At 46.3% G+C, this 22497-nt stretch overlaps 2 protein-coding genes across 12 annotated transcripts in view; both read right to left on the bottom strand.

Moving 5' to 3' along the window:
* Window positions 1-2328, bottom strand: part of LOC130147365 (acrosin-like) — a 33178-nt gene extending 30850 nt beyond the window's left edge. For 2 of the 4 annotated variants that reach the window (XR_008821217.1, XR_008821216.1), the window contains exons 1-2: window positions 1211-2328; window positions 15-361 (exon numbers count right to left, since the gene is read on the bottom strand). The gene's annotated coding sequence lies outside the window, so the exon portion shown is untranslated. The remainder of the gene's footprint in view (window positions 1-14; window positions 362-1210) is intronic. The other 2 variants (XR_008821219.1, XR_008821218.1) reach the window with 1 other exon arrangement.
* Window positions 2329-6207: 3879 nt separating this feature from the next.
* The window catches only part of SMARCD3 (SWI/SNF related, matrix associated, actin dependent regulator of chromatin, subfamily d, member 3), a 111237-nt gene continuing 94947 nt past the window's right edge, over window positions 6208-22497 (bottom strand). For all 8 annotated transcript variants that reach the window (XM_056334048.1, XM_056334049.1, XM_056334050.1 and 5 more), the window contains 5 exons: window positions 21717-21814; window positions 16013-16148; window positions 13757-13879; window positions 10423-10524; window positions 6208-10324 (listed from right to left, as the gene is read on the bottom strand). In XM_056334048.1, the coding sequence (XP_056190023.1) occupies window positions 10271-10324; window positions 10423-10524; window positions 13757-13879; window positions 16013-16148; window positions 21717-21814 (513 nt within the window). In that variant the 3' untranslated portion in view covers window positions 6208-10270. The remainder of the gene's footprint in view (window positions 10325-10422; window positions 10525-13756; window positions 13880-16012; window positions 16149-21716; window positions 21815-22497) is intronic.

The following is a 22497-nucleotide window of genomic DNA, read 5'->3' as shown; positions in this document are numbered from 1 at the left end:
AAAGTAGTAAGTACCTGTTTGGACACAGACCTTCCTGAGGTGCCCCCTGCCTCCAGATATCTCCCTGGACCCTGAGCAGCACATACAGGTGCAGAGAGGAAAAGAATGATAGGGAACAGACCAGAGAAACTGGGGGTAGACAGGCGGGTGTGGGTGGGGAGAAAACCTTAAAAGAGATGGATACAGATAAGGACAGAGATGTAAAGGGAAAACCAGCCCTGGGCTGCAGGACAGAGAGGATGAAGAAAAGGGGAGAAGGAGAGGGAGTAGAACAATAGCAGAGACAGTAAAAAGGGAGCAGCAGAATGAGAGATAAAGGCAGAAGGGAAGAGGGAGCAGGACAGAAGAATAGAATGGAGAGCTACAGGGAATCAAAACATGATGGGTTTGTATGGCAAGGTTTGGGGAGGAGGAAGAGGAGAAAGAAGAAGAAACAATGTGTGATCAACTGACCACAGCTGCCGTTCCCCATCCCCCTGCACAGAGGAGACAGGGAAATCGGGAGTAAATTAAGCCCAGTAGAAGCAAGGGCTGGAAGGAAGGTGTTTTGAAGATTTGCTTTTACTGCTGGTTCTCCTGCTCTGATTTGACTGCTAATCAATCGCACTGATTTCCCCAAGTTCAGCCTGTTTTGCCCATGAAGGTAATAGCGGAATGATCTCCCCATCCTTATACCGACTTGCAAGCTTTTTGTTATATTTTCTCTGCCCTGTCCAGCGGAGGAGGGGGAGAAGTAAGATGCTGCAATGAAGAGACGGGACGCAGCTTGATGCAAGCAAATGTCGATTTATTGTATAGAAACACAGGTATATATACTTTCAGAAATTGCACACTTCAAACAGATTGGTTCCCTTTGAGCTAAGCATTGCATACCAGGCAATCCCAGATTGGTGGTCAACTACCATCAATCAACAGCAAGGTGTTATCTTTCCTTGGCGCCATCCTTGGCACCATCCGTCCCCCACTCCTCTATGCTCTCTCAGTTGTTGTCTAGACAAGCTCGAGCACATTCCCCTCAGCTAACGGATTCCAGCCCGCTCCTGCAGTAAGAGCAGCTTTGGTCCAGCCCAGGTCACCCCATCACACACACACAAAATCACAGCAGCACAGGAAAAAGGCGGCGAGGGGGGGGGGGGGCGGGGCAGAGGAGGGGCAGGGCGGGCCTGGGATACACAAGAGGGGAGACAGGGTCCCAGTGACCCGGACTCACCACAGCTCTCGTTTTTGGTACCGCTGTGAAAACGTGACAGTTCAGACGCTTCTTTACCCCTCTCTCCTCCCTCCCTCCCGCAGAACGCCGGTCGCTTGGCTGCCCCCACCACCTACGGTAACCCCCGGGTGTCTCACAGCTCTTCCTCGCAAGACGCGGCCTCCCGGACACGTCGCGTCGCTCCCTCGTGCACCGGGGGCCGCCCCACGCTGTGGGTGACACACGGACCCCGCGGGTGACACGGGGACCCTGCTGTGCACGCTGGCACCCGGCTGCTGCGGGCTGCGGGGCTGGTCCCCCCTCGCCGCAGGGGCAGGCTCTCTGTGCCCGCAGCAGGAGGCAGCTGCTGCCCGCCTGCCCTCGGATTCCTTCTTCGCCTCTCCCCGGCCGGCCCAGCTCCTGCCCCCAGCCGGGCCGTGCCCCCCGGTCCCCTCCCGCACCCGCTCTGCGGGGGCGAGGCCGGGCAGGGACAACCCCCGCCAGCCCGAGGCGGCGCGGTCCCCGGCAGAGGGACAGAAGCACAAGTGACCGCGACCGGCGCCGCTCGGCCCTGCCCGGAGCCGCTCCTGCAGGCCCTTCCCGAGCAGCAGCGGGGGGCCGGCTGGCCGCCGCCGCGGCAGCGCCGGGGGCACCTGAGGTTGGGACCCGGCTGCGGGGGAGATGCTCAGCCCCTGCGGCGGAGGCGGGGGACGGCCTCCTGCTTCCCCTCCTCCCTCCCCTCTGCCCCCGGCCCCGGCTCGCCGCCAGCGGACCGGGAGCCTGACGCAGCGGGCGGCTGAAGGTTCCCCTGCCGCCCCCCGCCCAGGCGGCCGGCGGGCAGGACCCCCCCCCCCGCCCCCGCCCCCGCCGCAGGGGCTTGCTCGTGGACCCCGCGCTCCTGGCGCTCCCCTGCCGCCGCCTCGGCCTGATATGGAGAAATAGTGTGAAATGGGGACAATGGACATCGATCGTGATTGTATATGTCTGCTCAAGGAATGTGGGCATGGTGACTGGTCATGGGTGCGGTGTCTGGTCACATAGTCACACAGCTTTGAGGAGACACCTGCCCTTCTTCCTCTAACAAAGGGGCTATTTATAAAAAGGATGAGAAAAGGATGAGAGACATTCCAATGTTATCTAGAGGGAGGGAGTGCTAAGTCTTCTTGCTGAAAGAAGACCTGCAAGACCACCACATTCCAGGCAAAGGACTGATAAGCTAATTAACATACGAAGCGAGAGTAAGGGGATTTAGGTAACGAATATGTATAGGTGTTAATTGAATATTCATTTGTTTTATTGTATAAATGTGAGATGGTTCGTCACTTCGGGCATGCACGCTTGTGGAGGAGCGATCCCCCGTGCATCTGCGCTCAATAAACATACCTACTTTATAACTTTCGAGTTATAGAGTCTAATTCCGCACGTCAGGCCCGCACCCGGCGCGCCGCCATGCTGCTCCTGCAGCGCGCACCGGGCATGCCGCGCCGCGGGGGCCAGCGCCGGCCGCAAACGCCGGGCTGCAGTTCTGCGCACCGAGCGCCCGTCGGCACCGCGCTCGGGGGCCGGCAGCGGCGGCTCCGTACCAGGGGGCAGCAGCGGGCGCCGCAGCACCGCCCCACAGGATGCGCGGGATCGCGATGCCGTCGCATTCGTGACGTACCTTGCAGCACCGCTCCTCCGGTGCCGGGCAGCTCGGCGCCGCTCGGCTGGCCGTGGAGCGGCCGCACTTATGAGCAGAAAAAACTCACGAAACCGGCGATGCAATTAACCTGGTGCCGCGCTGCGACGGCCACGGCTATAGCGAAGAGCTGCACCGCTCCGCACGGGGACAAGGGCAGCGGGGCCACCCGGCAGCCGAGTCCGCAACAAGCGCAGCTCCCGGCACGGCCCGGGTGACGCGGCGTGGCCACCCAGCCGCCCAGCGCCGGGGGTCCGCGCCTACCGGCGGCTCCGCGGGAGGGCACGGCCGCCCGGCCGCGCAACGCCCCGGGAGCGCTGCCCCTGGCACTCAGCCGCCCTGGGTCCCTCGTGGAAGCCGCTGTCCCAGCCCACGCCGGAGCCCCGCCGATCCCCGCGCTTCCCAACGCGGCTCGGCCCCGCCGCCGGCAGCCGTCCCGTTACAGGGAGGGGCCGCCGCCGCCGGCCCCGCTGCCCGCCCCGGGGTCCCCCCGCCCCGGCCCTCAGCCGGAGCCCCGCGGGGAAAGGGGCCCTGGCCCGACGCCTCCCCCGGGCTCCCTCGCAGCCCCTCGCCCGGCGCCGAGGGGGCGCGGACGCAGCCGGCGGGGCGGCGGGGGGGGTTACTCGGGGCACGGGGAGCCAGCCTGCTGCGGGGCAGGTTACCCCCGCGCCCCCGGCTGCCGCAGCCGCGCCCGGCGGTCTGGCGTGGACTGCCGGTGGGTCGGCAGGCTCGCGGGGCGCTGGGCAGGACTGGAGGCTGCCGCAGCAGAGGAGCGGGGTGCGGAGGCCGGGAGAGAGGAGGAAGGAGGCAGCCGGCGGCGCAGGGGCTGCAGTGAGAGTGCGAGGTCGGGAACGGGACAGCGAAGACGGGGACAAGAAAAATCACAGGCACAGCGGGAGGGGGACGGACAGAGAACAGGACAGAGGTGGAGAACGAGGCAGCTGCCGCAGAGGAAGAGAGGCAGGGAGCGGGAGAGGCAGCAGTACAGGGAAAGAAAAATAAGGACAGGGAGTGGGATGGAGATGAAGAAAAAAAACCTTGGATGGGCAGCACGACAGAGGGATTAAAAAAGAATAGGGGCAGAGAGCAGGACAGAGGGATACGGTGATGAATGATGGGACAGGAACCTAGACGGAGCGGCAGAGAATCAAGAAGAGGGAGCACGAGAGAATGGGGGGAGGACAGAAGGACAGAGCAACAGGAAAAGAGGTCGGGGAGCAGGACACTGGAAGAGAATGAGGAAAAAAAAGGGACAGCAGGCAGGATGGAGTGGTAGAGACAATGACAAAGAGGGAGACAGGGACAGAGGGAGATAATGATATGGGGGAAAGAAAGATGGGGCAGGGAGCAGCTCAGGGATGGAGAAAGAGCAGGATGGGGAGCAGGACAAAGGGCAGGGAGCAAATACAGAGAAGAACTGATAAGCAGAGATGGGTAACGGGGAAAAGGACAGTGAGATGGAGGAAGAAATAGGGTCAGGACAAAAGGACAGACAGAAGAAGGAGAGGAAGAAGGAAGTATAAAGATGGGGACAGGTAGTGGGACATATGGAGAGAGAAAAAGTAGGACAGAGAACAGGGGAGAGGGACTGAGAAATAGAGAGATGCAGACTGGGACAACAAGATAAAGAATGTAAAAACAGAGATGGGCTGGAGGACCTGTTTCTGACAACCTAGCACTCCCGGTGTCACTTTCATGGCCTCAAAAATGGGACACAGCAGAAGACAGAGGGATAAGGGAGGGAAAGAAAAGGCACAGGGAACTTGTAGAAAGAAAAAACCAAGAGATCAAAATTGTGATGGTGAACGGGATAGGGCTGGGGGTCAGACAGAACCGGTGAGGAAGAAGCACCAGGAAACTAAAACCAAGAATCTGCATTCCTCCTCTCAGAATCCTGGAAAAAAACAGCCTGCCTGTTGCTGCTCCAAAAGGAAGGGGATACAATGTGTAAGATTCTTGTTACAAGATAATTGCTGTTCTTGCTACTTGCTTTTCCATTAGAAGCATCCAGACTCATTTTTGCAAAGGCAAAATTAACTTTCATTAATCTCAGCTGCTGAGATTTCCTAGACAACCCTTCAGAAACAATCTTCCCCATGTTAGGTGGAATATCTATGTAGATGTTTAGGATTATTTTTTTTTCAAGTCTGCTTTCTTCTCAGATAAAGAAAGGTTCCTACTTCTGCTTTCCCTTTCACTGCGTTGCTGAAGTAATTCTAGGTCTTCCTTTCCTCTTTCACCCTCCTCTTTGTACTCTTCACCCACCCCACTTCTTTACATCGCTCTCTCTTGACAGTCTGTTGGGCTAAGAAACCTCTATCCAGAAACAAAACCCTCTTCCCTGAGCTGGTGAATTGCAGCTGCTCATCCAGACAAAGGTTTCTAGTATTATTGGCTGTATAGTACCTCTGTTGGAAGGCTGCTAGCTGTTTGCATTGCTTACTCCGGGCTCCTCTTTAGTTAGAGGCTAATTTGTCCTGAGCTTAGCACTAGCAACTAAAGTAAATGAAGCCTTAGGCCAGATGAATTTTACTTCAACCTTTGGTTTTACCTATGGAAATTTAACCAGTAGATAAGGAACTGTAAGTAAAACTTAACTACAGGATATTCTGTAACAAAAGATAAGGAAATGCCTTAAGATGCAGACAAGAAGGGAGCCTGGAGGCTGCAGGAGCAAATCTGAAGAAGAACAAACAGGAATGGATGGGCATTAAGTGCCATCAGGAAATCAAGGGACCTACAGAGACTATAATATCCAGTAACAACTGACAGATGGGTCCCTCTTCAGAGGCACACAGCTCAAGTTGTAACTACTATGACATATTAAACACAATAGGAAAAGGAACTCTGATTCTTTTATTAAAGTGGAACATAAGGACGAGCCCCGTTGAGGTGGCACCCGCATAATTCCTACCATAGTCTAAGTGGTAACTGTATTATTCCCACAACTCTCAGCATCCACGCTCTATGCCCAGCTGCAAGTTTTTTTGTTGACTATAACAGTGATAACGATAAATGTACTCCAAATGATCAAGTAACTGACCTGGAGAGGAGCCAGAACTCTCTAATGGCAAGGATTTCTCACTTACTCAGCATGGCAACAGCTGAAGGTAGAGTCCAGTGAAGAAACAAATTCACGTAAGAAAGATCTAAAGAGCAACAGTCCTCACCTTTATCAAGTCCCATTAACCACCCCCACCACCCCACCCCCACCCCCCATGTGCATGCATGCATGCGCATACAAGTGAACAGAAATCCAAAACCATGAGAACATTATCAGGAGCAGAAAGAAACCCACCATACCTGCCTTTGTTAAGACACATAAGGTTAGTGCAAGAGATACAAAGAAACAAAGTATTTATTGTTAAAAGCTTTTCTACGCATCACTCGGCATCATACAATGAAGATATGGTGGCTACAGAGTAGGAGTCTCTCGCTCGCCCACTTGCTCCCCCCCCTTTATACATGTATTCGCGCACTCTCACAAACCCACAGTTATATTTTTTTAATTGAGTTCCTTTCTTCAATGAGATTGGAAAAGGTGTTTATCATACAGGATCTGGCAGAACAGATACATCCTATTAAACAACAAAGCAGTTACAGAAAGGACACCTCTTTCTTCAGGAGAAGAGAGCTTTCTTTTCCCCGTCATCTTTGCACTGCCATAAAAGTGTTCCCAACACAAAAACAAGCCAAAAAAAAACCCCCAATACCTGACTACAATTTTGGCAAAATTAGGAGCCCTAGGATATGCACTGATATTGATATATGCACCAATATCTTCACTCAGCTTCCACAGGTTGAATTCTAAACATGTGGTGTAAAAAAACTGACAGCTGAAACAATGTCTGCACTACAATTACCAACCCTTCTAAGTTGAACAACTGAATCCCTGTTGATAACAGTGCAAAATGTTTTAACAATGTGTCTCAAAGTTATTTGCAGAACATTTGGTTCCATCCCACACGCCCATTTCCCAGGCTACATAGGAGTTGAGACTGGCTCTCTCCCACATGCTCTCTACATGTATACATACACACACGCAGACAAAATGTACTGACTCACTTGGATTGTGCTATTTCCAACAGTACTCCACACATTATCCTGTGCTATGTCTTACTGGCACTTCAGTGGTGCTCTGCTCCATCTTTTTATTTCCTTTTCCACTGCTGTATTCCTCTTTGTATGTCATATTCAAACATTTGCTTTCCCTCTAATTTCTAAGAAACACTTGGTCTAAATCCTGAAGCACAAAGGACTAAAAAGTGTTTCAAACCTGCCATGTCAACACTTCAGCTCCAAGATAGATCTCTCTTCTTTGATACTCCAGAATTGTTTTAACCCCTTCCTATTTTGTTGCTATGTTTTCTAACACCATCTATACATTTACAACTTCTATGCACATGATGTTTTTTTGCAGTATGCACAGATTTGTATTGTACTGTGGCAGCAACTGAAGACCCCAAAACATCATCTTGTCATCTTTCATACACACAGAAAGACAATCATCCTGAACTTACACAATTCCATACCTGGTCAGTATCACTGCCTTTCATTTTTGTATGCCCAAGCAGCATTTGGTCCAGTTCCTCCCAGTACTGCTCCATTATTTCACTTCAAATATAACTTCTCTTTTTTGCAAACAAGCAAGCTCCTGGCTGTGCTCCTGGAACACAGGACAAAATTTCTCTGTGCCTCTTCAGTAAAAGGCCTGACCTGCTTCTAAACACAGGAAACAAGCATCAAAATCTCAAACCTCAGTTTAACCAAACAAGACACCTGACAGCTACTCCTAACACTCACTGTTGGTGACCAGTCTTTTTATGTGCAGTAGGAATGCGGACAGTGGGATGAAAGAATTTAGATTTTGGATTGCCATCTTCAGTGGCTGACTCATGCACAGGCACATGTGTGTGCACACACAGGGACGGACACACACTTCAGCATAGCATTGGTGCTTAACACAACTTCAGCTTCCAGTGATGCTGTTGAGAACACTGGGCAGCAGTGCCACATTAGTTTTGTTAATTTGCTCTGAAAGAGAGTCTGAAACAGATCCACCCAATTAATTCTATAGAGAGATTCTAAAAGCAGGCTGGACTCCATTATGCTTCCAGCTGTGGCACAACTGAAATTTCTTGGTACAAATATTTGCCACTTCAATGGAAAAGTTCTCAAAAACCAGAATTCCCTGGAAGACATCTTGCAGGCATCTACCCAAGTCCCGTGCCCTTCTCACATCCTTAAATAGCTTTCCATTTCTTACTCCTGGAGACTGAATGCATCCCCTGAGTGTAGCTGCTCTGTTTACCATATACAGAAAAGAGTTTTATACACTGGACAGCATGCACACAACTGACACAGCAGTGTAATAAATATGGAAGCACAGTAGCAGATGACTCCCACTGTTCTCCCGCATAATGCTTGCTTGTAGTCCAATTAGTTGCATCCTAAAGTAAATAAGATTTCAAGTCATTCACTGCCTGGCAGCCTCACAGTCCATCACTATTCAGTTTAAGACTGCAGGATTTCATGTTTCACTGAAAAAAGAGGTTTTAACACAACAAAAGTTCCAAAGTCATTCCCAGTAAAAACCTCAGGCAAAGAGGTACAGCTAGGCTTCTCCTCACACCAGTCGCTCTGCATGACAGTACTGCCATCATATGACATAGAACTGCAACAAAATGTAGATTTTCCAAGGCATCTCTGAACACAATGGACAGAGTAAAAAGCTATGGCACTATTAATGTGAAAGCAGAGGTATTAAATAAAGGGGTGGAAGAGTAGACTATCTCTTCTGTGACTGGACAGAAGAAACTTCCAAGCTCAACTAAGAAAGAGATTGGCAAAGATAGCAGAAGAGAAAAGGAAAAAAGGACAATACTACACCAAAATGCATTATTCAGAAGAGCTGCCTCCCTTCTGTACCACATGTGAATCTGATTCTCCTTCCAAGAAAGGAGATGAAAGAGAGTAACCCAGAAGAGGATCCTGAGTGCCACATCACCCGGACAAAGAATTATACTTTGGCAGCTGCTTTTTGGACTAGAAATCATATTGGGCCATCAATTACAAACAAGTTGATGCACTACAAAAAAATTAATGGAGGGGAAAGGACTTAATGAAGATGTCCCTGCTTCCAAGTAAATATGGTATAAACTCCACGTAGTCTGAATTTGTCATACATTTACGAAGAACATGTTTTCCAACTGATATGTTCTCTGTGCTGTTTAAGGCTGATAGTGCTTTATAATTCAACAGCATCCGTTATAACCAATATGTATCATGTATGGCGGAACTGAATAACTCATAGTAAGAGGCAGTTCACCTATGATCAACACGTGAGACCAATCCAGGGACTCTGTTAACATCTTGAAGTAAAGGCGGCACTGCCACGTTATATGAAGTTAAGCTTCTTGGATTCTGCACCAATGTAACAATTAGGTAAGTTCTATTCAGTGCTGATCCCTACTGGCACACAGAGAAACATTTAAGAAATGTCGTACTTTACATATATGCTTTTTGTTAGTATCTGCTGTGTTCAAGGCAGGTATCAGCAAAGCACCATTAAGTTACTTTAAGTTCCTCAGAATGCCTCATTTCTTGCCTCAACCTCAGCTTTGCTAACCTCATTGATATTAGTGATGCCTAAGCAGCTCTTATCCTGGGGATAATTCTCTTCCTCTCAGTACAATGTTATCACCATCTAGCGATATGTAATTCGGTCTACCCTTCACTGTAGGGACAATAGAAAGAGGAAGTATTAGAGTTGGCAGAAGAGATGTTCTGACTACACTTCTTTCTTCCAGAGGGGCTCTTCATTCCCGGAATGAAAATCCTCCTAGTTTGTTCTTACACATGGTGAGACGGCTTCTTGCACTGCTCCAGCTGGAATAAAAACTCTATTCAGGAACATAAAGCATTCCACAGCTATAAGAAAGACTATCTTGTCCAATTTCAGAGAATTTACTATTTGAGACTCTTAGGTAACTGAGAACTGCATTTCTCTAAATCTGTAGTCTCCTGTAACACCTACCTCAACCTCCCCCATCAATGCCACCTATGATTCCATGCATAGCCCATTAGGATTTGCTGTGTAGTGTCTGAACTTTCCACTAAAACTTAATGATATGTGTTGATGAATGAACCTTTAATCTTCTTTAACACTGACACTTGCATGGCACTGTCTGTGGCCTGGAATGGTCTAAGACACCCACCCACCCCCACCCCCCCATGGGCAAGATTTTCAAGGGTCACTCTAAAGCTGGTGTTCTGACTGGTGTGTTGATGGTACATTCTCATCCAGTCAGGAAGCAGGTCCATGTGTAACAGTGAGCTATGTAACACTGAAAAGTCCACTGGTTTGGTGGTCATGATGCCAATGGGATCTTGGTGAGCAGTACTTATGTGTTGCGCACGCCCAGAGACTGTTCCAGTTCCTGCCGGCGCTGCTGGATCTGAAAGAAAAAGAAAAACTGTACAGTTCAGCAGATTCAGTTGTCCAGTGGCAGGAAGATTTATTTATAAACCAACAGTATGGATAATTCCTTCATACCTTGCAGTAGAAATATCTGCTCACAGCCTCTTGAGACCATGGCTCATGATAAAATTCAGCTCTGCGTTCTTCCTCTGGGTTTCCAACTACATCAGTCATCACCTGTGACAAAATAAAAACATTTTTCACTATAGCTCTTCTACCACATAGAGAAACATTCAGATTCACCTAGAGGCATAATTTATTTACATTACATCAAAAATGTTCAGGACAGTTCTCTAAGCCCAAGGCAAATGGACAATGAATGGCATGTGTGCTTGCTACCAAAACAAGACGGTGACACACAAACTGCCAGCTCTGAACAGGTCCTAACCTCTGCTCCTCATCTGTGCCAAGGAATAGTTCTAGACACCAGCAGTTGCCCAGCTAAGTGCCATGATCTCTAACAAGTTAAGAGCATGGACAATTGAGTTCCAGTGTCCAGGAGAAGTTCCCCAGTACTGTATATTTTATTAAGCTATGTATCCGAAGAACCTCAGTAGTCACCCATACACAGGGTAATAACTTGAAATTGTTAAGGTATTCACATCAGATTGAAGCACAACTCTGCACCAGCATTGCCCTTATCTCAAAGCTTACCTTACCTTAATTTCAAGGAAAGTTCTGATGGGGAAAGCATTAACGAAAAATAACTCTATTGAAATGTAAGGAACAGAAAACCTGTGTCATTCCAAAATGGCCAAAGTCCTGAGCTGATTTTTCAGTCTCTATGCAACTGCCAAGAAAGCAAGATTTGAAAAACCGGCAAGTTGTTGAAGGAATTAGTGAATGGGGCTACCTGGAAAACTGCCCTTAGATACAAAGGAGCTGAACAGAGCTGGCTGCATTTTAGGGACATTTTTCTCAGGAGTAAAAGAGCTCTAAATTCCAATGTGTAGGAAACTAGGCAAGGAAGACAGAGACCAGCATGGCTCAGTAAGGACCTCCTGGTCAAATCAAGGTCTAAGAAGGAAATGCACAGGCAGTGGAACCAGGGACATGTATCCTGGGAAAAATATAGGGATGCTGCCCGGATGTGTAGGCATGGGCTCAGGAAAAGCTAAGGCACAGGTGGAGCTGAATTTGGCAAGGAATATGAAGAATAATAATAAGGGCTTCTACAGGTACATTGGTCATAAAAGGAATGTTCCCCTCCCCAGTAAGTAAGATAGGAGAGCTAGGGACAACCAATATGGAGAAAGCCAAGTTAATCAACCATTTTTTCTTGCCTCAGTTTTCAATGGCAATCTCTCTTCCCACGTCTCTCAAGACCCTGAAGCTCAAGGAGGAAAGAAGTCCCTCCCATCATAGAAGATCAGGTTTGAAACCATCTGAGGAACTTGAACATACACAAGTCCATGGGACCTGAAAAAATGCATGCCAGGGTCCTGAGGTCCTGAGTCACAAAGCCACTCTCCAACATATTTGAAAAGTATTGGCAAAGTCCCCAGTGACTGGAAAAAGGGAAACATCTCACTCATTTTTACAAAGGAGGACCCTGGGAACTACTGACCAGTCAGCCTCACCTCTGTGCCCAGTAAGATTATGGAACAGATCCTCCTAGAAGACATGTCAGAACATACGGAATGCAAGGAGGTGATGAGAGACAGCCAACGTGGCTTCACCAAAGGCAAACTGTGTGTGACCATCTAGTGGCCTTCAACGATGGAGTGAGTGCACTGGTGGATAATGGAAGAGCAACTGATGTCATCACCTGGGTCAGGGCAATCCTCAGTACCAACACAGACAGAAGGATGAACAGATTTAGAACAGCCCTGCAGATAAGGATTTGGGGATACTGATGGACCAAAAATTAGATATAATCTGGCCCTGTGTGCTTGCAGCCCAGAAAGCCAACCATATCCTGGGCTGCATCCAAAGCAGCGTGGCCAGCAGGTCAAGGGAGGTGATTCTCCTCCTCTATTCTGCTCTGGTGAAATGCCACCTGGAGCACTGCGTCCAGCTGTGCAGTCTACAGTACAAGAAAGACATGGACCTGCTAAAGTAGGTCCAGAGGAGGCCACAAAAACAGAGAGCTGGAGCACCTCTACTGTGAGGACAGGCTGAGAGAGCTGGGGCTGTTAAACCTGGAGAAGGGAAGGCTCCAGGGAGACCTTATTGCAGCCTTCAAATACTTAAAGGGGGCTCATAAGAAAGATGGAGAGAGACTTTTTACCAAGGCCTGTAGTGACAGGATAAGAGGGAATGGGTTTAAACTGAAAGACAGTAGGTTTAGTTAGATATAAAGAAAACTCTTTTTATGATGAGAGTGCTCAGGCACCGGCATAGGCTGCCCAGAGCAGCTGTGGGTGCCCCAGCCCTGGCAGTGCCCAAGGCCAGGCTGGATGGGACTGGGAGCCACCTGGGCTAGTGGAAAGTGTCCCTGCCTGTGGCAGGGGGCTGGAACTAGATGATCTTTAAGGTCCCTTCCAACTTGAACTATTCTATAACAAAAAATTAAATTCTGATGACTAAGTCTCCATCATCACAGAATCAAGGGTAAACACAAAATTACTAGCATCTTTTGTAGAGTACTATTGTGCAGTCACAATTCTGATGCTAGCAGGGCAGAACATTACAGAAAAACCCCTTATGGGACTGGTTGTCAGGTAGAGTGCCTGACTTCAGCTAGAGAAGCTCCACGATATCTTAGTTTGTAAGGTCTTCAAGCTAAAGGCTGCTTTAAACATTCTTTCAGAAGCCTGTCCCTTTTTGAATACAATATAAATAATAATAATCATAATCTTAACAGCAGATTTTTGAAGACTATCGACAGACTAGACATTTATATTTGAAAGACAGAAGGATTTTATTGAAGTAATTTCATGGATTCATTAATATAATTGGTTTTGAGGGATCTGAGTTAAAGGCACAAAGTGTGAAACTTTATGAGGAACAAAAAAAATCATTTCTGCTGGCAAAACAAATTAACTTCTTCACATTCCATTTCTTGGATATCTCAAAGCTAAGCCCAAAGGCAGCAGAAATCTGCCTATTTCTTATACAGATTAAGTTACGAACTAACAAAACATCCAAAATGTGTTATAATACCATGGGATGTTCCTGCTGTTTTATACAGCTTTAATTTTATGGAATACACCAACACAGCCCTACACTTCCATCTTACTGTCCAATCACAAATTCACCTACCATGCCCATTAAGCAGCGCTGTTCCACTGGAAGTGGAAACTGTCTTTCCTGTGTACTGTCTGCTCTGGGATGGCAGTGTTCCACTCATTGTCTGTTTCCCACCAATTCGTCATCCTGGATGTTTTAGCTATGAACTCTATTACACATTTATATAAAATTCTTACATTCTGTTCCACTATTCATTCTTCTCCAAACCTTAGCTCACCTTAAGATCCCTACTTTGGGATCGGAGAAGGTCTTGGATGTATCCTTTTGGATCTTTGGAGAAACTCAGCATGAAATCACGTTGTATTTTTAACTGGTTTATGGATTCGATTGTCTCATGAATCTAAGAGAAGAGAACAAAGAAGATGTTACTTAATTCCTCCCATGCTCCAGTGACCCTGAGGTCAGCACCATTAGCATATTTGTACTTCTTCCAACGTACAAAGGTGACATTTCTGCACTGCAGACTTGTGCAGGTTCCCACTACTTTTTCCCTTCGATGGAGTTAACCACAATCCTGAAATTACATTTTCGTTTCACTTGTACTTCTGCAATACAAGTAGGTACAGGATTCTTCTTCACTTCCTGCGCTGAACTGCTGGATGGCATGCTATGTACAATACTGAAGAGCTAAGTCATGTGACTGTACAATGTAGTAATTTCCTGTGTATAATCACTCTTTCTGCCAAGTCTGGGATTTTTCAGGAAAGGTGCTATATAAGTATGTCTTTAAACAGTGCCCAATGCAAGAAAGCAGTTATTCCCTTGTTTAATCATCAGCATATCTTCAATACCCTGCTGTGATCCTTAAAACCTCTAGTGGTTGCCAGATGAAGTCCATGTTAAATGAACTCACATAAGAGCCATGAATTCTAGACGTTTTCTTGTGAGAAAGCCTATTAAAGTCACAATGGCTGCAAAAAGAAGGGAGTGTGAACAATGAGAAATCGGGAGTATTGAAGGTTTATAGAAAATGAGTTGTATCTTCAGCAATATTAGGAAAGAAATTAGCATTAACCAGCAGGGAAGAATGAAGACTCCAAAGAGAAGTAAAGGTCCTATAATTATCCTGGATAACAAAATCAAGTACAATCAATGAGGGGACAGTTAATGAATCGTTTGCACCACACACAGAGGAGCAAACTTTTGTTATTCTATTCCTCTAAAATTCTAGTTTGAGGTCCTAAACCTATCTTTAGTTTCTTGTATACATCTAGGCACATGGGAGAAAATAATCCCCTGATCTGGCTATGCCATTGAGGCCACTAATGTAAGCACAACTATACAGTATGTTAACAAAGAGAGCTGCTGTCAACTTAAAATCGTTCCTTATTTGGGAAAATGATGTAGCCATGCTGGAGAGAAATCTGCTGGCATGCACTGACTCCCCACTAGATGACCTTGTAGTACCACAGCGATAAATAGTACAGACATTAGACAGCAGTCGTGCCTGTTTGCCCAGAAGTGACTTCAGTCACTTCACTAATCACAGCTTGCCGGCTGCTGTAGCAAATGCCAAAAAAAGAGGTGATACAGACATGGGAAAAGGTGAGCTGGACTGGAAACAGGATAGTCCTATGTCTGTGGCATGCAAGCCTATACAGGCCAGGAATCAACTGGCTGAGCAGCTGCTCTGCTCCAATAGGACCTTTCTCAAGAGCCATAAACAAAAGATGCTGTAACAGTTACCAGGAACCATAGGACTGCTGGTGTCCAACTCCCCTTTAAAATCACATGAACATCAGAGTTTAATGTATTTGTTTGTATTAGATGTAAACAAACAGAAACTGGGCCTGACGGTATGTCACATAAATCATCTCTGGTCCAGGATGACCATCATCTTCTGACTTGGCTTTGAGAAGCCACTTTTGTTTACCCCTTACCAAGCCACATCAGCCATTTACACATGTGTCAAAACCTGGCTAACAGTCCTCATGACAGAATCTCTTAATACAGCCTGCAGACCTCACCACTGCAGTAAGACAGATACTATTATTTGAAGCACGCATGGTCCTCTTTCAGTAACACTGAAAACAAGTCTGCCAAACTGCTCCAATACGTTTTTCGTATTTACATCTACTGCAAAGGGCTGTTCTGCCACGATGTATGCACAAAACATATCTGGAGGATAGGATTTTCTTAGCTTTGCCTTACAGCAATTTAGCAAGACACCATGACTTCTCAATAAAAATTTATAGTCAAACAGTTCAGATGATTCCGGAATGCCAGGAGGCTCATTATACTACCTGCGAAACTCTGCTTCTATCACCTTGACAACCGTTAACTGGGCCTGGATCAAATCCTAAGTGGGAATGCGACCCACCCCTCCGTATTCCCATTGCATGTGGCTGATTCATCCCTTGAAAGCACATCCCACTGAGAAGTCCCTGTCTCACAACATTACCTTGACGTGTGACACCAAACCCACATGAAGGTACACAATGAGTGTATATGACATGTGATACTGGGCTAGTACCTTGTTGTCCAATGCTGTAATCTCCTGTTGGTTAGCTGTTGAGAGAAGAAAACTACTCATCTGTCCCTTTAATGGGTCTTCAACTTCTACATCTATATCATAACAAGCTGTCTTCTTCTGATCGTTGGGGTCAACACTATGGAAAGTATAACAGAAGATCATGAGAACTGCTATAACGAATCAGAATAAATAGCCATCCAGCCCAGAACACACTCTTTGGTAAAGCCTAAAGCCTGTTGCAGATGCTGTCAGAAGAGTTTAGGAACAGGGTATCTTCATATATTTTTATATCCTAGCATATCCTCTCTTCTTTCATCAGTCAGAATTCAGAGACTTTTGAGCTGGAGCTTTTGCCCAGACCATCAACTTTAATAGCTACTAATGGACATAGTCTTCATTAAATTGTCTAAAATCTTCCTAAGACCTGTAACTCTGTTACTAAGTTGTAACTCTGGCTTCCAAAGCAGTCCCCAGTGGTAAACACCATACTGGTACAGTCTCTGCTCGACTGCACTTTTTTTGAGATAGGGTAAGTAGAACTGTACACTACCATTCTGGATGTGAGCACATAATGACATTTTATTTGGTTCCTGGTTCCTTCTCTTATAATTCCTAGCACTGTAATTGTTTTGACAGCTATGCAGCACTGCAATGATTCCTAGATACTTCTTAAGAGGTAGCAGTGAATTTGGGGATCCCTACCTTTTTTGTTAAGTTGCCTGCTTAATTCTTCAAAGAATACAGCCAGTCATACCTTCCTGTTCCAGAAGCTATATTGACTCTTCCTCAGTACGTTACAGGTCTATTAACTCCATTCTCTACTGCAGTTAGTACCAATTGGCTTCCAATATTCAGGATTGGTCTTGGTATGTTTTTGGTATCACATTAACTACCATCCTTCTAGCAGTAACACATGGTACAGAATCACAGAATCACTCAGATTGGATTTTAAGATCATCAAGTCCAACTGTTAACCCAGCACTGCCAAGCTGACCACTAAACCATGTCCCTAAGCGCCACATCTACAGCTCTTTTAAGTCTCTCCAGGGACGGTGACTCCACCACCTTCCTAGGCAGCCTGTTGCAGCGCTTGGCAACCATTTTGGTGAAGAATTTTTTCCTAATATTGAATCTAAACCTCCCCTGGCACAACTTGAGGCCGTTTCCTCTTGTCCTGTTGCTTGTTACCTGGGAACAGAGACTGATCCCCCTTGTCTACAGCCCCCTGTCAGGCAGCTGCAGAAAGCGAGGTCCCCCTTGAGCCCCCTTCTCTCCAGGCTGAACCCCCAACTCCCCCCGCCGCCCCCCCCCCCCCAGGCTGGTGCCCCAGCCCCTTCCCCAGCGCCCTGCCCGGCTCTGGACACGCTCCAGCCCCTCAGGGTCTGGCTGGTGCTGAGGGGCCCAAACTGAGCCCAGCATTCGAGGGGTGGCCCCCCCAGTGCCAAGTGCAGGGCGACAGTAGTTGACAGTTAAGCAATTTCATGAGAGTCATACATTAAAACCCATTTACAACTCCTCACTCAGTGTGTGTTGAATTTATATGACTTTAAAAAGTTTGTCAGACACACATGTTCCACCTGCCCTCCAAAACCCACACTGCAAAGGTATGGGGCCTTCACTAATCTCTAAAGATAATACTGATTAGATTTTTTTTTCAATCTTCTTATATGACTTTAAGCAGCTGCTTTTCTTCCAAACCCAGGTTTTTTTAAACCTTAGTAATTTCTCATTTTCAACAGAAGGCTTCCTACTTCCAATATATTTCAACCAATCTTACTATTATTCTTTCATCTTTAACAAGCTAAGTATCAGTATTATTCTTTGGCTTGTACTATCCTAAATTTGTATTTAATTTGTTGGGGTTTAGACTTAATGCTTACTTTATCTTTAGACTTAAGTTTCTCAGCAAGAAAACAGTTTTTCAGCCCAGTAGTTCGTAAATCGAACTTTGGTCATTGCCACTCATAATACAAAAATGTTGGCTTCTCAACACTATTTTTGAGATGTCTAGGTTCTGTGCATCTGCTGTAGGTCTAGAAGAATTGGCTCAGGATATAACTGAGCTTGTTAAGATGAGGGAGCAAAAGAACTTCCATGGATGGATTTGCATCAGGAGTGTTGCAAGCAGGTGGAGGGAAGCAATCCTTCTCTGCACTTGGCACTGGTGAGGAAACACCTGGAGTACTGTGTTCAGTGCTGGGCTTCCCAGTACAAGAGAGACATGGAGCTACTCAAGACAGTTACATGAAGGTCTGTGAAGATAGTTACGGCATTAGAGCACCCCACACCCAGCCTGAAGATCTGGGACTGTTCAGCCTAGGCGACAGAAAGCAGGGATTGGGACAAAAGTTGCTGATACCAGAATGCAGGGTTTAAAGAGGATGAAGACAGGCTCTTCTCAGGGGTGCACACTGAAACACCAGAGTATACCAGGAACTTTTTTACTGTAAGGGTGACCAAGCACCTGGCACAGGCTTCTCGGAGAGGTGAGCCAGCTGTGGCAAAGGCCAGCTGCAGAAGGGGCTGCTAGCACAAGCGCTGCCATTGAGTCTGCGAAGGAGGCTGTTCCTGGCCACGCTGCACTGGCGAACGTGCACCTGGACTTGTGGGCACCGGCCACCCAGAGGTGATGCTCGGCAGCAAGGCCCGCAGAGGACAGCCAGGACATGGCAGGGCTGGAGCACACGCCTGCTTGGAGAAGCTGCAGGAGCTGGGTTTGTTCAGCCTTGAGAAGAGGAAAGGGAGGTCTTTCTGGGGAGTGCAACCGCCCCGTGGGGCAGCGAGGGAAGGACGGAGCCGGCCTCCCCTTGGAGGTGCACAGCAGCAGCATGGGAGGGCAACACGAGCTCGCTGCAATGTGGGCAACCAACTCGGTATAAGGAACAGAAAGAAAATGTTTTGGTTTAAATGATGATGGTGGTCAAAAGGGGAAAATCAAGAGCTAATCTGTTTGCAATAGGAGAATATTGGAGAGCTATGCTTTTTAGCCTACTTATGTAATGTTAATAGTGTGGGAGATGGCTTGCTGCTTTGTAGAAATTGGAAATTCCACAGATGTTTCTCTTTATCACAGATGTTTCTCTTTATACCCCAATTTCAGGTGCGTCAGCTGCAACACAGAGGGAAACTCAAGGAAAGCTCCAGCTCCAGCTTGAGCTCGGGTAAGAAGATTTGAATTCTAACAGTTTTAAATTTGGTGCATTCAGTACTGCACATATCAGAAACTATACATGATGAATTTTTTACCTGCATTCTGCATTCTCTTTGAGTCTACCTAATATTTTAAATTTTTACCAAGACTTTCTGTCCATCTATACCTCATTTCCACTTCAATCCCACTGCATTTTTTGTTTTCTTTTTCAAAAAGGGGGGTGTGGTTGCTGTCTGAAGACTGGTCCTAAAACACTATTATTTCTAGAATGACTTTAGAATAATTTGCATTTTAGTCTCTGTGCACGTATGCTAAAACTAGAATGAATAATTGTGATCTAGTTGACCGTATAAAAGAGAGGCCTGATGTCCTGGTTTCAGCTGAGATAGTGTTAATTTTCTCCTTAGTAGCTGGTGCCATGCAGTGTTTTGGATGTGTTGATGGCCCACTGATGGTTTGGGCTGTTGCTGGGAGTTGTTTATACTAAGTCAAGGACTTATCAGTTCCCCAGGCCCTGCCAGCGAGAGGGTTGGGGGGGCACAAGAAATTGTGGGGCACACAGCCAGGACAGATGACTTTAACTGGCCAAAAGGATATTCCATACCATGGGACATCAAGCTGGGAAAAGAAGAAAGAAGAGGGGGGACGTTCAGAGTGATGGGGTTTGTCTTTCCATGCAACCATTACACACGCTGGAGCCCTGCTGTCCTGGGGATGGCTGAACGCCTGCCTGCCCATGGGATGTGGTGAAGGAACTCCTTGGTTTGCTTTCCTTGTGTGCGTGGCTTTTGCTTTACCTATTAAACTGCCTTTATCTCAGCCCACAGGTTTTCCCACTTTGACCTTTCTGACTCTCTCCCCCATCCTGACGTAGGGGTGGTGAGTGAGTGTCTGTGTGGGGCTGAGTTGCTGGCTGGGGCTAAACCATGACAAGCAGTTGGCAAACTGTTTCAGTGGTTGACTACATTCACTCTTAAAAATGTAATGCTGGGGGGCAGGGCAGAGGGTCTGTGAGAGTCCGTTTAGAGGTCAGCTGGACTAGGCCCCGCAGGATCCAGATATAATTTGAACCTGCTTTGAGATGGGAGGGGGAAGCTCTAGATGACCACTAGAGATCCTTTTACTGCACATTATTCTGTGATTTTATGAGTCTAAACCTACTTACTTTCTATAAACTCAGTGCCATACTTTCAGATTTATTTTAGCTTAGCTCGAGAATGTAAAAACTCTATGGCAAAAGTATTCCCAGTATTTCCCTTTTCTCAGGACATCCGTGCTTCCCCTTTGCAGAGCTCTGTGTTGGTGCACTGTAGTGATGCCAGGCACTGTGTGCTGCACACAGTGTGTCAGACAAAGCCAGGATACATGAGGTCCTGCTCCTTAGCTTGTACCTAACAGAAAACCTACTGCCTCCAGACCTCTTTGCCATCTCTCTGGCCCTAGAAACATAACCATCAGCTCTTTGTAATTTTTCTCCAAGACAATAACTTTGTATCTCAGAGGACCAGCTTTTTTTGGCCCATCAAATAGGTCAGTGAGCTGACTTCAGTGACAACATATACACTGCTATCAATCTGCATGGTAGTCAAGCTTCTTTTTGATTACTCTGTTTTGTATAGTCAAATGAATCAAAAAGCAAATTTTATTTTGATAGGCTATGTAATATTTAAACTTCTTATCACATATATTACAAATTGAAACTAAAGAATCCAATTTTAAGCATACTCAGAAACATTTGTTGTTAATATTCTGCAAGAAATCGAATCACTATGCTCAATTAACAATAATGTTTACACACCCAGAATCAGAGTTTTTACCAAGACCACAAAGGAACTTGAGAACGACTGAAATATCTTACCAGCAAGGTTGCAATCCCCAGATGTCACTTTATCCCCAACCTTCAAACACACAGCTGTCACTTCAATACGGAATGTGCCGGAAATGCCCTAGATAGCTGAATGCTGTATTTCATCTACTGTGTCAGAAATACATGTTTTGACAAGGATGCCAGAAGCTCAGTATCTTGGTCATTACCTTCTCTGAATCTAGGCATTTTTTACTGTAAATCTCTTGAGATTTCTGATTAATAGGCATTCTTAGAGTAAGGCTAATCCCGAAAGAGCTGACCCAATCCCAGCAAAGCATGCACAGACTGGCCACTGTATTTGAAACTGTAATAATGTTGTACATTTTACATAGTAACTCAGTGATTACAATGATTCCCCATGATGTATAGTACCTTTTTTCAATTCCCTTTTTCCCCTCTAAGTGGATTCAAACTCTCATTCCTCTCCCCTTAGGAAAAAACCTGACCAACTCTCAGTGGTAGTCTATTAGGGATAAAAATAAGTTGTTTTGCATACTCCTAAAGAACTGGTGCCATTCTATTGAAAATAATTCAGAATTATATTGACCAGAATGACACAGAGAATGAACACAAAACAAAGTCTGGAAGTTATAAAAACTGGATGGTGGTCCCTGATACTGTAGCTGTTTCTGTATTTTTATATAGTGTTTCGCACGTGACAGTGCTGAGCAGACTGACCAGCTTACCTGATGATATGGTTTATCACTATAGGGTCTGGTGGGAGCAGCAGGTTAGTGAGTCTCTGAGGAATTTCAGAAAACTTTAGCCGTGGACAGTCAAAGATCTGGAATACAATAAAACATGTTATCCTTGTCCAAAAGCTAACTTGCAATTAAATGAGGAAGTAAGAAATCAACAGTTCAAAAGTAAGGTGATTTTAAAGCTATAATTCTGGCTCCTTGCACAGAATAAATTTTTGGTCACTTCTGCCCCTGCAAATTGCTGCTGTACTGAGAATCAGGCTAGCTGACAGATACATCAAATGAAAACAATTTCAGGTGTTCCACTTTCGGTTTATCTGCTGAAGGGCATAGGCCACTTTAACGGGACATTGGGATCAACTGTATCAATAATGGGAGAGAAGTGAACACTTCCTCTCCCACTAAGGGTTTGCAGCAGCATATTGTAAAGAAAACAGATTTTTTTTTACCAGAGGAAATAAAAGTAGAAAAAGGTTGTGTGTTTGGTTTTTTTTTCCCAAGGCATATTTCCTGCAGTATTTTGTGCTAAAGAAAGCATTTTTGGATTTTAAAACCATTTGCAATTTTCTTTTTTAAGATTACAGGGAAAAAATGTCAACATGGTTTCACTTATTTTTAACCAAAATCTAAACACCCTCTTGGAAGGGATCCACTCCTTTCCAATCCACATCTAACAGTTACCTTCTCTTCTCTTTACTATCATCCAGAAGCTAAACACGTATTGAATTCAGAAAAAAAAAAAAATCTTTTGAAAAGGATCAAAATC

Source organism: Falco biarmicus, chromosome 4 (assembly GCF_023638135.1).
Source record: "Falco biarmicus isolate bFalBia1 chromosome 4, bFalBia1.pri, whole genome shotgun sequence".
In the NCBI taxonomy this organism is placed as follows: Eukaryota; Metazoa; Chordata; class Aves; order Falconiformes; family Falconidae; genus Falco; species Falco biarmicus.
The sequence above is the reverse complement of the archived record's forward strand: the minus strand, read 5'-3'. Positions and strand labels throughout refer to the sequence as shown.